Genomic DNA, 12,679 nt, shown 5'->3' with positions numbered 1-12,679 from the left:
CCTCCCCGTCTGCCTCCCAGAGGGTTTGGCTGAGAGTCTGACAGATCTTTCGCAAGCCACTGCTAATGGTGCCCTTCATCAAATCAGCGCTCAGGACTCCGGAAACATCCCCTCCCATTATGCAGTGGGTAAGGGCTTGGCTGCTAACCAAAAGGTCGGCAGTTCAAATCCACCAGCTGCTCCTTGGAAACCCCATGGGGCAGTTGTTGTCTCTGTCCTATAGGGTCACTATGAGTCAGAATCAACTCAATGGCGATGGGTTTTGGGTTTTGGTATGAGTAATATGTGCACAAAGTAAAAAAAAAAAAAAAAACCACACAGCAGGTTGCAAAACTTCCTTGCTCGACCCCTCAGGCCCCCTCCCCAGAGGAAACAGTCTCGGATTGTTTTCAAAAACATTAATTTGCTTCGTGCTACACCATGTCCCCAAAAGGTGCTCACGTGGGGTCTGTCTTAAATCTCCATGTGTAATAATTTTGTCCCACTCACAGTCTCCTGCAGGCCTCAGGCTTTCTGAGAATGGTCGTTTAATTTGTCATTAACCTCTTGGTTGACAGAAGGAGGAGACAAAGGTGGGAGCCATTACTGGGTCATTTTGTGTTTTGGCTAGCAGCTATGGGCAGGGAGGAGGCTGTCCTGCGACTCATTTTCCCCATGACATAGGTGTTTGGCTGAGTTTTTTTTTTTTTTCCCTCCGCTGGGAGGTTATTTTAAAGAAGGCTAGGATGGATGTCCACCACCCATCTGTCAGTGTTGTAATGATGCTGGGAGCTATGCCACCGGTACTTCAAATACTGCAGGGTCCATGGTGGACAGGTTCAGCAGAGCTCCCAGACTAAGACAGACCAGGAAGAAAGGCCTGGCGATCTACTTCCAAAACTTAGCCAGTGAAAAGCCTATGGATCACAGTAGAATGTTGTTGTTGTTAGGTGCAATTGAGTCGATTCCGACTCATCGAGCCTCTATGTACAATAGAACGAAACACTGCCTGGTCCTTCATCATCCTCACAGTTGTTGCTATGTTTGGGCCCACAACAGGATAGTGTCCAGTACCATGTTAAAAGATGAGCCTCCTAGGTTGGAAGGCACTCAAAACACACAGTGGCCGCAACAAAGGAGTTGAGCATAGCAACGATTGTGAAGATAGTGCGGGACCAGGCAACGTTTCGTTCCGTTGTCCATGGGGTTGCCGTGAGTAGGAGCCACTCGACGGCATCTAACAACAAGAAGGTCAGACGAGGCACCTATTCTAAAATCAGGCAGCCTGTGAAGTGGTCAGATTAACCAAATTTCATTTTTACCTCAATGGTCTGGACGCGACGGAAGAAGGAATTCATTCTGGAGAATGCAAGAGAAGAAGGGAATTCCCACAGCACAGGCTCTTTGTTGTCCTGAGGGGAGAGGAGAAAGGTCTTCTGCTGTGGCTGTTTCCACTAGGGGACGGTGTAAACTTGACCTTGCTCTGGCCTTGGTGCTGCTCTTAGTCAGGAGGTACCTTAAAGAAGAGCTTCATGTTTGCGCAGCAAAAATCGTACGTCTGGTAAAGCTCCTTAAGCACGTTCACTGACAGAGAGATGCCATTCAGGACCTCCTCGATCTCACCCTGTAAACCTTTCAGCACTTCTTCTGGGCTCAGATAAGCTCGCGTCTGGGCAGAAGGGAGACATGGCAAAGTTCTAACCAGCTGTTTGGGGTGATGCCCACACACACTAGCTGCAGGCTGCTTAGCCGATTAGAGCAGTGGACCTCGGGCCCCCACGATGTGCTGCTTCTGCCCATGAACTGTACCTGGGATACATGTCCCTACCCACCTGCCAACCCCTGGGGTGTTTTCAGGACACAGTGCTGCGACCCCAGCCCTCGCTCTGCTAAACCAAAGACTAAAACCGTTGGCATCAAGCCAGTTTCGACTCACAGTGACCTTGAGTGTTACAGAGTAGAACTGTGCTCCATAGCATTTCCTCAACAGTAAACTTTACAGGAAAAAAATTGCCAGGCCTTTCTTCCATGACCCCGTACTAAGACTCCCGCAGAAAAGACTTTTTGCCATAGCTGTTTAGGGCCCTCTAGGGGCTGAAGGAGCCCATAGGTGGTGAAAACAGTTAACATGCTTGGCTAACAGAAAGGTTAGAGGTTTGAGTCCACCCAGAGGCGCCTTGGAAGAAAGGCCTGGTGATCCACTTCTGAAAAATCAGCCGTTGAAAGCCCTGTGGAGCACAGCTCTGCTCTGACACACATGGGGTGGCCATGAGTCAGTGACAACTCAAAGGCAACTGGATCTTTTTAGGAACTGAGAAGTATAATCCTGCTATCAGCTGCAGGTCCCTTCCCACATGGCCACCTGATTTTGACTTTATGCTGACAGTTGAAGGTACAAGACTTCAACTCAAACTTCGGTGGCTAATGCTTGTAGAAAGGAAGAAGGGAAGGGAATCTGTCTTGAGGGAGGTGTGAGATGGCTTAGCATGGGAACAAAAACCCCGAGTCCTTGGCGTTCAGGGACTATTAAGGCAGAGTCCAGGATGGTTCTGTCCTACTTTTATCCCCTCTCCCTATTGGGGGTGTTGGGGCGGGCTCTGCTCAGGTCTTGGGGAAGCCCCAGGTAGCCTCCAGAGGGCTCAACGTTAGTTCAGGATCTGGCTATCCCTGTGCCAAACTGTGGCCTGTGTTTAGGCTGCTGGGGAGATGTGGCGGGGGGAGACCCTGGGGGGAGGGCACTACCATCTCGATAATCTGGTTGCAGAATTCCTGCAGGATGACAATGATCCGGGAGGGTGTGTTGTAGTGCTCGGAGGTAGCCCAGATGAAGCAGATGGTGTACATCACTTTGGCAATGAAGGTTGGGAGCTGGGGGAGACAGGCCAGGTCAGCCAGGGAGGGCCAGCTCACACCGTGTAGCAGTGATCAGTTCTCCCTCCCAGGGGCCCTTACCCAGCCTCCAGGAGAGAATTCCGAAAGGGGAGTGAAGAAGCCACCCCCTGACCCAAGCACCGATCACAGTGAGGGGCCCCCAGCCCTCTGCTCCCCCACTCTCCTCCCTCCCACTCTCCTCCCCACCACATACCGCTGTGAAGTCGGCCTGCTCCATTTCCTCCAAGAGGATTCGCAGAGGTTTCAAATACAGGACGATGTCGTTGGCTTCCTTCAGCCCTGCCCGGGACAAGTGCTCGTAAAAAGATGGACAGAAGTCTGTCCCCAGCTCCCAAGATCTGAAAAGACGATGGGTGCTCTCTTTGTCTTTATGAGACCTGAACCTTCTAGAGGAGGCCCGGTTAACGCACTCAGCTGCTAACTGAAAGGTTGGAGGTTCGAATCCACTCAAAGGGGTCTTGGAAGAAAGGCTTGGCAATCTACTTATGAAAATTCAGCCATTGAAAACCCCAGGGGTGCAGTTACGCTCTGACACACATGAGGTCGCCATGAGTCGGCATTGACTCCAGGGCAGTTGGTTCTGGATTCTTTGAGAAACGGTGTCTTGCTCAAGATGAGGGGCTGAGGAAGTGCTCACAGACGAGGAATGGGCCCCATAGGGCGGTGACGAGTCTGCCCACCTCCCAAGGCATTTTATGGGGAACCCTCGGGCAGGGTCACTGGCTCACCTTCAGTGACGTTCATATAGACATTTTGCAGGGCTGGCCAGTAGCAACTTTTGGCCTTTTCTAGGATCTCAACTATTTTGTTCACTTTGGGTCTGTTGAGCTGAGAAGAAAAGAAGACCAGCCTTTCAACAAAAAGCCACAGAACCTGAGACGGGGCAGTTTGGCCCTGTGGCTGGAGTGGGGCTGAGGACATTACACAGGCTATCCCAGGCCCCAGGGGCAGTGATGGTTCAGTGGTAGGATCCTTGCCTTCCATGCAGGAGACCAGGGTTCAATTCCCGGCCAGTGCACCACGTGCGCAGCCCCACCCGTCTGTCAGCGGAGGCACGGGAGTTGCTAGGATGCTGAACAGGTTTCAGCAGAGCTCTCAGGCTAAGTCAGGTTAGGAAGAAAGGCCCACGGATTACAATGGCCCGATCCACAACCGATCACGGGAGCGGCGTGAGTCTGGGCAGCGTTTCATTCCGCTGTGCGTGGGGTCGCCTTGAGTCGGGGCAGCTAACAACACCAACCATCACCCTGGTCCCCCAGGCCAGCACAGAGAGGTTAAGAGCTTGCCCAAAGCCACCAGCTGTGCCTGGCATGTGGCTGCCTGACCAGTGAGCTGCCTGCCGAGACCTTCAGCTGTCACGTGGAGCGGGTGTGTTACCTGTTCGTGGATGCAGTTAAGGTTTGCCAGCCGGGCATCCCAGAACTCAAACTCGACCCGGGGCAGTGGGTGCAGCCCGTCCAGCAGGGCCTGGGCCGAGTCCTTGCTCAGCACGTCCCTGATCTGGTGGGACCAGTCAATGATGATGGTCTCGATGGCATGCAGCAGTGAGTCATCCAGGGCGCGGGGCGTCCTACCAGTCACCAGGCTGGAGGAGACACTCCATAGCTCAGGTGTGTGCAGAGCTTGCAACCTCTGGGCGGGCGTCCCTTCCACTCCCACTGGCCTTCAGCCAAATGACCACAACCAACTACCCGCAGCATGGAGCCTGTCCTCCCTCCCTGGCTTCCTCCAGCTAGACGGGCCCTAGGCAGGCCTGCTGGGTAGTCGGAGATGCTGGTGCCTCCGGAGAGAGGAAAAGTGTGCTCAAGATGAGCCCTCCTGGTGGTTCCTATCCAGGTCACCCCAGGGTACGTGTTTGGGGCCTAGGGAGGATGTGTGAAGGACTTGCCCTACCCTGGGCCCCCAGGACCAGTCACCCTCAGAGAGGGTAAGTGGAGCGAGTCATCACACCACTGACAGTTCCAAGACCCTCACACCACAGCAGTGGCAAATTGTGGCCAGGCAGACCCCGGGGGGGTGTCCTCCGAGCTTCTTATGGGGCCTCTGGGACGCCACAGCCTCTATGTAGACCCACAGCCTCCAAGGCTTTTCTGCCTGCTGGAGAGCCTTCCACACACTCTCGTCCCCTCAGGACACATCCTAAAGCCTGGCATCCTCTTCCCCGGCTGAGCTGGAACCAGGGGCTCCTGATCCCCCTCCTCTCACACATCTGTGTCCTGACCTTGGACTCAGCTCCACCCCGGGACAGGCTGGCCCTTTTATATCCCATCAGCCTCGGGACGCAGAGACACTCTGCTTGTCGGAAGTCAGGGAGCAGACACGTCTCAGTGCAGAGCCTACCTCTCCATGGACTCCAAGGTGCCGTCCAGGCTGCCCAGGTGCTCGGGGATAGGCAGAAGGGTCTTCCCTTTGATCTTGCCCCCCATCACAAACATCTCATTCTTCAGCTTGTGGACTTGCTTCACGATGTCCTCAGAGACCACCCGGGGCCACCCGCTCATGTTCTCTGCTTGATTTAACAGGGAGTAGAGGACCTGGAAGGAAGTGCCACCTTGGTTCTGCCTGGCCTTCACCACCTGGTCACTCCCAGGGCACTGGCCCCACGGGGAGTCCAAGGACCTCGATGCCCTGAAACCTGAGCCCTTCTTAGGGGGCTTATACGAGCAATGGCAGCCTGGCTCCTTGGGCAATGACCATGTGAACAATAGCCATGCTCCATGCTGAAGGCTGACGTAGCAGCACCTGGGTGCTTCAGCGTGGGGCCTCCTGTGCTCCTAAGTGGCCCCCTGCTTCCTGTTTGCTTTCCTATTGCATTGGCTCAAGGCAGGGACATGTGTCCCCGTTTTACAGAGGGCTGGCTTAACTCCCCAAAAGGTGTCACACCCTCTGCGTCAGCCAGAAATGACCCCAGGGAGGAGACAGGACCGCAGAGAGATGCATAAAGCACCGTCCTCCTTTTCCCTTTTTTGCTCAAAGTCTCAGAATTGGGAGAACCTATCTCCATGCCAGGCACAGGTAGCCGACTGCACCCAGCACAGTTGTTGTTAGTCACTGTCAAGCCAATTCCAATTCACGGTGACCCCATATGTGCAGAGTAGAACTGTTTCCATAGGGTTTTCAAGGCTGTGACCTTTCGGAAGTAGATCGCTAGGCTTGATTTAGGTTTGAACCGCCAACCTTTGGGTTAGCAGCCGAGCGTTTGACTGTTTGTGCCACCGAGGGTCTACTTCTATCACGCTTGGGAGGTTCTAAGGGTATCAAAAATGAGGTGAAGGATGACCACACTCTGGGGCAGAGTGTCTGGGACCACCCCGTGGGGGCCTTGTGAAATGCAGTCTGACTCACTAGGTCAGGCATCTCTACCCAGCACCCAGGTGACGCAGGAGCTACAGGGACTACACCCTGAGCTCCTGCGCTCCGCTCCTTCAGTGAGAGCCCTGGAGAAACAGAGAGGGTGCTCCCCGAGCCCTGGACCCCAGCCCAGCTCAGTGCAGCCAGCACCCACCTCCTCCACAGTGGCAATCAGCTGTTCCACGGGCGTGGGGCTGATGTCCCCATAGAGCAGGCGGGACTTGTAGTTGTCCTTGGTGATGTTGTCAGGTTTCGTCTTGATGAAGTAGATACCTTTGGACTTGAGAGAGGCTGGGAAGCCCAGGCAGGGGATGATCATGCCAGCCGAGTTGAGCGTCATCACCAGAACCAAGACGTCGGGCTTCTCCAGGAACTCCGTGAACAGGGTCACGTTCTCTTCAGCTCCCAGCATCTTGTTCCACTTGTCGGGCTTGAACTTGAGGACGATGGAGGCGACTCGCTCCAAGTACTCTATTCGAGAGTCCGAGACAATCGTCATCTTGACGTCGTATTCGATGAGCACACACAAATGCAAAACCGGTTCCTGGGCACCTCGGTTTCCCGCTGGTCGTTGGTCCCGTGTGCAAGCTCAGCTCTAACCAAAGGAGAAAAGGGGTCCGTCATGAATATACTATTCTGAGCTGCGGATGGGGAATCCCCAGGTGTACAAACGGTGAACGCATTTGGCTGCTAACCAAAAGGTTGGAGGGAGGAGTCTACCTAGAGGTGCCTTGGAAGAAAAGCCTGGCAATCTGCTGAAAACTCAGCCATTAAAAACCCTGTAGGGACCAGTTCTGCTCTGACACACATGGGGTCACCATGAGCTGGAGCTGATTCCACTGCAGCTGTGTTTTTCAGGTGGTTTAGGATCCACGCAGGAGCCCTTGTGGTGAAACGGCTAAGCCCTCAGCTACTAACCAAGAGGTCAGAGGTTCGAACCCATCTGCTGCTCGGTAGGAGAAAAGACCTAGCCATCTGCCCCTGTAGAGATTATAGCCTAGAAAGCTCTACTCTGTTCCATCCTATAGGGTCTCCGTGAGTTGGAATTGAGTTGACGGCATAAAATAACAACAAGGGACATGCAGCTTCTAGATGGTGGGGGAACCTCGGTCAGCTCAGCTCCTCTGGGGACCTGTGAGATTTGGGTGACGGGGAGGGACAGTCCCGGAAGCTGAGTCTCAGAGGCTTTCTTCCGCTCCAGACCTGGCGAGTCTATGGCGCCAAGTGCCTGAACCTACAGAAGATGCCAGAAGGGCCTCCCAAATCCCTGCTTTGACCAAAACTTTCCTTTTGAGATGGCTACAGAATGCAGCACCCCAAAAGATGGTGATACTCTGAAAGAGGTTCTATTTCACCTTGGTCACCGTGCTATGGCGGAACGATGCATCATGTGTTATTCAAACAGTCTGAGATTGGTTCAGTGTCAAGCTTCTCTGTGAGAGAAGTTGGAAAATACAGACAGAGGAGTTGGTGAGAAAATCATCTGATTCAGGCTTGTCTGTGACTGAAAAGAAGACTCTCCTGGGTCCCTTGGCCATGACGGAGAGCCTTTTGTACTATCCACGGGGCCCTAAGTTTGCTGTCACCAGGTGAGGGCACTGTGTTGTTGCTGCATTAATCTCCCTACAGGCTCCCTCAGACAGGCGTCATCACCTCACCAGGGATGGATTTACCCAATAAGCAAGGTAAGCATCAACAAAACAAGGCACCAGTTGTCCAAAACAAAGACCAATAGATGCCAAGCAGACAGGACACAAGGAAAAGTGACCAGCACAATGGAAGGGAACTGGCAGGGCCCTAAATGGAATTGATACCAGCTCCAGTGTGCGAGAATATGCTGGCTGGAAATAAAGTTCATGCAGGGTCATGAGGGCGTCCCTGCACAAGGTTGTTTAAGCTGAGGCCCCTACCACTTCAACACCTTCGTTGACATCTGTCTCCTACAGTCCCCTCCAGTGTAATTGAAACTCCTTATCTCAGTGGGTCTCTTGGAAGTATACTGTTTCTGATAAACAAGAGGTGGGGATGGGCTGTTGAGTCTACTATCTACATTCACCCAATATGCAACTGGATCCAACAAGATGGATTATATTAATAGATAACAGCTCTCTGATCCATTTTGAGAGAACCATTTTGTACTTCCTTGTTTCCTGATCCAACGACTCCAGCCAGGAGGGCCAGCAACGCTCTCTGCCATGAGACAAACACAAGGGCATGCTCTTGATCACGTCCTGGTAAATGACCAGGAGGAACTCCATCCCAGATGACGAGTGAAAGGGAGGGAGCTCGAACAAGTCGACCACTGCAATGAACTCAATCAAGTGACTGTTAACTGTATAGCACTAATGTATAGAGTTATTAAACAATAATGTAACTTTAACTTTAAAATGTTTGGCACACATGTGGACACAATCTAGCATGCATTTAATATAATACTAATGTAGAAAACTTCCAAAAATACTGGAAATATTAAAATTTATCTAACGCAAAAAGTTTTAATTTATGGATTAAATGAGTTTCATTTTTTATTGTCTGTTGCGAGGGACACAGTGCTTGATATTACTCTGTATATGCTAATAAACGAGATACTAGGTGCCTTAACAAGATCCAAAATTCAATATTTATTTATCGTGCAAAACCGTGTTTCTGAATTCGTCTTCCAAGAAAGCAACAAAGGGCATTTATCAGAACATTACGTTTATATTTTATCAGAATATTTACGTATCTCTGTGTAAGAAAATTGAACAATTCCTTGAAGAAATTAGTGAATATTTAGATGATAAAAATTATATAAATGTATTTTATTTTCTATTTCCCTTCAGACTGAGTTTCTTTGTAAAAGTTGATATTGTTCTGACTCCCAAAACAAGCTCGCTCGACGAGAAGTCGTGCTATTGTCACATCAATTACATAAGTATCTCTGAATATGGGAGTTGAACACTTCCACAAAGAAATGAAACATATGTTTTGTAAATTTTGTATACAAGGACAATTATGTTTTCCTTTTCATTGCAGACCAGTTGGGAATAACTTCACGTTCAGTTTGCTCTTGGCCACATAAAAACGCACCAGTGGCACCATAATCATGTGACTTGTGACGTCTCTGGTCCTGTCCTGGCAACGTAAAGCAAAGTGGGTCTTCAGACTCAGCACACCCTTGTGTTTGCATCGTGCTCTTTGCCAGCGCTCTCGCCTCTGTCGGGTACCAGCAGCCCAATGAACTGTGAAGACGCGGCATCAAAGGATGGAAAGCACAAGTGTTTTTTAAGTGTTGTTTCAAGACGAAAAACACTCGTGGAGGTCTGTGAGGGGCCCGCCAACAAACATTGTATGACAAAGAAATGAAATTATTTCTGACTGCCTTGTGAGTACTATTTCTTTTGACTATCTCAGACCTGAAGGAAAAAATAACACGTTCTGAATCAATTTTTTTTACTTTTCTGTTAATGTCCAAATTCAGTTTTACAACATATCCAGGCAGTGATGGAGTATTAAAATGTCATTTCTAACACACATTGGGAAGCCCAAGCTGTACACCGAGGGCAGTCCTGGAATCATACAGTCAGATTCCAGATGCCTTAGGAAATATTGCTGAAGACCAGACACAAAAAGGAGATGCCAAAAGAAAAGCTGAAAACATCGCCAAAAAGTGCGAATGCTAGAGCACCATGGTCCCCCCAATCCACATTTTCGTTACTCGAAGTCAAGCTCAGTCCAGAAATATTAAATAAGTTGTTGTTGTTGCTAGGTGCCACCTGAGTGGGCTCCGACTCAGAGTGACCCTATGTACAACAGAAGGAAATACTGCCTGGTCCTGGGCCATCCTCAAGATTGTTGTTATGCTTGAGCCCGTTTTTGCAGCCACTGTCTCAATCCCTCTAATTGACAATCTTCCTCTTTTCCACTGACCTTCTACTTTACCAAGCATGATGTCCTTCTTTAGGGACTGGTCCCTCCTGATAACATTTCCAAAGCCCATAAGACAAAGCTTCGCCATCCTTTCTTCCAAAGGGAATTCTGGCTGTACTTCTTCCAGGACAGACTTCTTTGTTTTTCTGGCAGTCCATGGTATATTCAATATTCTTCGCCAACACCACAATTCACAGGCGTCAATTCTTCTTTGGTCGTCTGTATTCATTGTCCAGCTTTCACATGCATATGATGCGACTGAAAATACCATGGCTTGGGTCGGGCACACCTTAGTCTTCAGGGTGACATCTTTGCTTTTCAACACTTTGAAGAGGTCCTTTGCAGCAGATTTACCCAATGCAATGCATCGTTTGATTTCTTGACTGCTGCTTCCATGGCTGTTGATTGTGGATCCAAGTAAAATGAAATCCTTGACAACTTCAATCTTTTCTCCATTTATCATGATGTTTTCATTGGTCCAGTTGTGAGGATTTTTGTTTTCTTTATGTTGAGGTGTAATCCATACTGAAGGCTGTGGTCTTTGATCTTCTTTAGTAAGTGCTTCAAGTCCTCTTCACTTTCAGCAAGCAAGGTTGTGTTATCCGCATAACACAGGTTGTTAATGGGTCTTCCTCCAATTCTGATGCCCTGTTCTTCTTCATATAGTCCAGCTTCTTGGATTATTTTCTCAGCATACAGATTGAATAGGTATGGTTAAAATATACAACCCTGATGCACACCTTTCCTGACTTTAAACGACACAGTATCCCCTTATTCTGTTTGAATGACTGCCTCTTGATCTATGTACAGGTTCTTCACGAGCACGATTAAGTGTTCTGGAATTCCCGTTCTTTGCAATGTTATCCATAATTTGTTATGATCCACACAGTTGAATGCCTTTGCATAGTCAGTAAAACACAGGTAAAAATCTTTCTGGTATTCTCTGCTTTCGGCCAAGATCCATCGGACATCAGCAGTGATATCCCTCGGTCCGCAGCCTCTCTGAATCCGACTTGAATTTCTGGCAGTCCCCTGTCCATATACCACTGCAGCTGCTTGTGAATGATCTTCAGCACAATTTTAACTGAGTAGCTTGATGAAATCTCACGCCGTTGCACCCTGTCATTCATATGACTTTTATTACAATATATTATTATAATTGTTCTATTTTATTCTTGGTTATTGTTGTTAATCTCTTACTGTGCCTAGTTTATAAATTAAACTTTATCATAGGCATGTATGTATAGGACAAAACAGTGTATATAGGGTTCAGTCCTATTCTTGGTTTCAGGCATCCGTGGGGGTCTTGGAATGTATCCCCTGTGGATAAGGGGAGACTACAGAACGTATTTATGTTTGTTATGTGCAATAATATATTGCAGCATTTTCATCAGACTAGTTAAGCTCTGTCAGATTCAGAAGTAAATTTAAAGATATGCACAGATCTCTACCAGTCATTAACAAGGTCTTTATACAACCCAAGAGACGGTTTCGAATAATTTGAAAACCCAACAAATACTGCCAAATACTGATGATTAAGCAGTTCACTGCCGCAGAAGCATTCGGAAGAAACAAGTGAACGATGGAAGTGCTCCAGAAGTACTGAGTGCCAGGGACGAATTTCACGTGACCACATACTACACCATCATTGACAGACGAGAATCTTGCATGAAAAGAGAGACAAAAGTGTATGAAGTTCTTTCAAGTAGATTTTCCTTCTCAAACAGTGTGGACACAGCTGGTGAAGAGTGCATGAAGGCAACTGAGAAACTCCTGCAGGCTCATCCGGATGGCTTACATACAGATCTTTATGGAGAAGTGTGACAATTTCATTCTTACATGAGAACTAAGTTCACAGATTCAGGAAAGACACATTTTACTCACCTAGGCATGTATGATTCCACAATAGAAGATAAAATACAATGTGCGTTTCCCAATGTTGAAACCGCTTTACCCATATTCCTAACTTTAGTGATCACGAACGGTACCATAGAACGCTCATTTTCATCCCTAAAGAGACTCAAAAAACCCTTCGTGTACAACCATGATTCAAGAAAGACTCGATGCATTATCCTTATGACGTATGGAAGTAGATATTGTTCGGCAGCTTAATTGTGATTAAATCATTGAAGAATTTGTAAGAGCAAAGAATAGAAAGAAATGTTTCTAATTACTGTGTGTTGGAGATGAAAGATCTACCTAAAAATAAAATATAGTATTTTGTTGTAACATTTGTTTTCTGATCGTTAAATTTTCTTTTACGAGGTCTTTTCATTCGTTTGTTTATAACCACAGCATTTATTACAAAGCAAGTGTCAAAAATGAAGTAGGAGCTACCTAAAAGTGGGTGAAAATCAATTTTTCCTTGTGGGAGATCAACTGAATTTTACACTGATAGTTGAAACAACTAAGTTCGCCAACTCATTTTCTTGGTTGTGGAATATGCAGAATATTCTTTTTGTAGAAAATGTGGTATATAGTAAAAATCTTAGTACCCTGCATCTGCTAAAAATTTTGTAATCCAGGTAGGCCACATCATTCTGCTAAA

General features: G+C 48.4%; 1 protein-coding gene across 1 annotated transcript in view; it reads right to left on the bottom strand.

The window, feature by feature from the left end:
• DNAH17 (dynein axonemal heavy chain 17) overlaps positions 1-6,721 on the bottom strand; it is a 115,124-nt gene extending 108,403 nt beyond the window's left edge. The window contains exons 1-8 of the mRNA XM_064270638.1: positions 6,377-6,721; positions 5,212-5,405; positions 4,249-4,441; positions 3,600-3,699; positions 3,065-3,150; positions 2,722-2,847; positions 1,496-1,648; positions 1,302-1,391 (exon numbers count right to left, since the gene is read on the bottom strand). Of these exons, the coding sequence (XP_064126708.1) occupies positions 1,302-1,391; positions 1,496-1,648; positions 2,722-2,847; positions 3,065-3,150; positions 3,600-3,699; positions 4,249-4,441; positions 5,212-5,405; positions 6,377-6,721 (1,287 nt within the window). The remainder of the gene's footprint in view (positions 1-1,301; positions 1,392-1,495; positions 1,649-2,721; positions 2,848-3,064; positions 3,151-3,599; positions 3,700-4,248; positions 4,442-5,211; positions 5,406-6,376) is intronic.
• Positions 6,722-12,679: the final 5,958 nt, after the last annotated feature.

Source organism: Loxodonta africana, chromosome 18 (genome assembly GCF_030014295.1).
Source record: "Loxodonta africana isolate mLoxAfr1 chromosome 18, mLoxAfr1.hap2, whole genome shotgun sequence".
Classification (NCBI taxonomy): Eukaryota; Metazoa; Chordata; class Mammalia; order Proboscidea; family Elephantidae; genus Loxodonta; species Loxodonta africana.
Note: the sequence above shows the minus strand (reverse complement) of the source record. Positions and strands in the feature narration are given on the sequence as shown.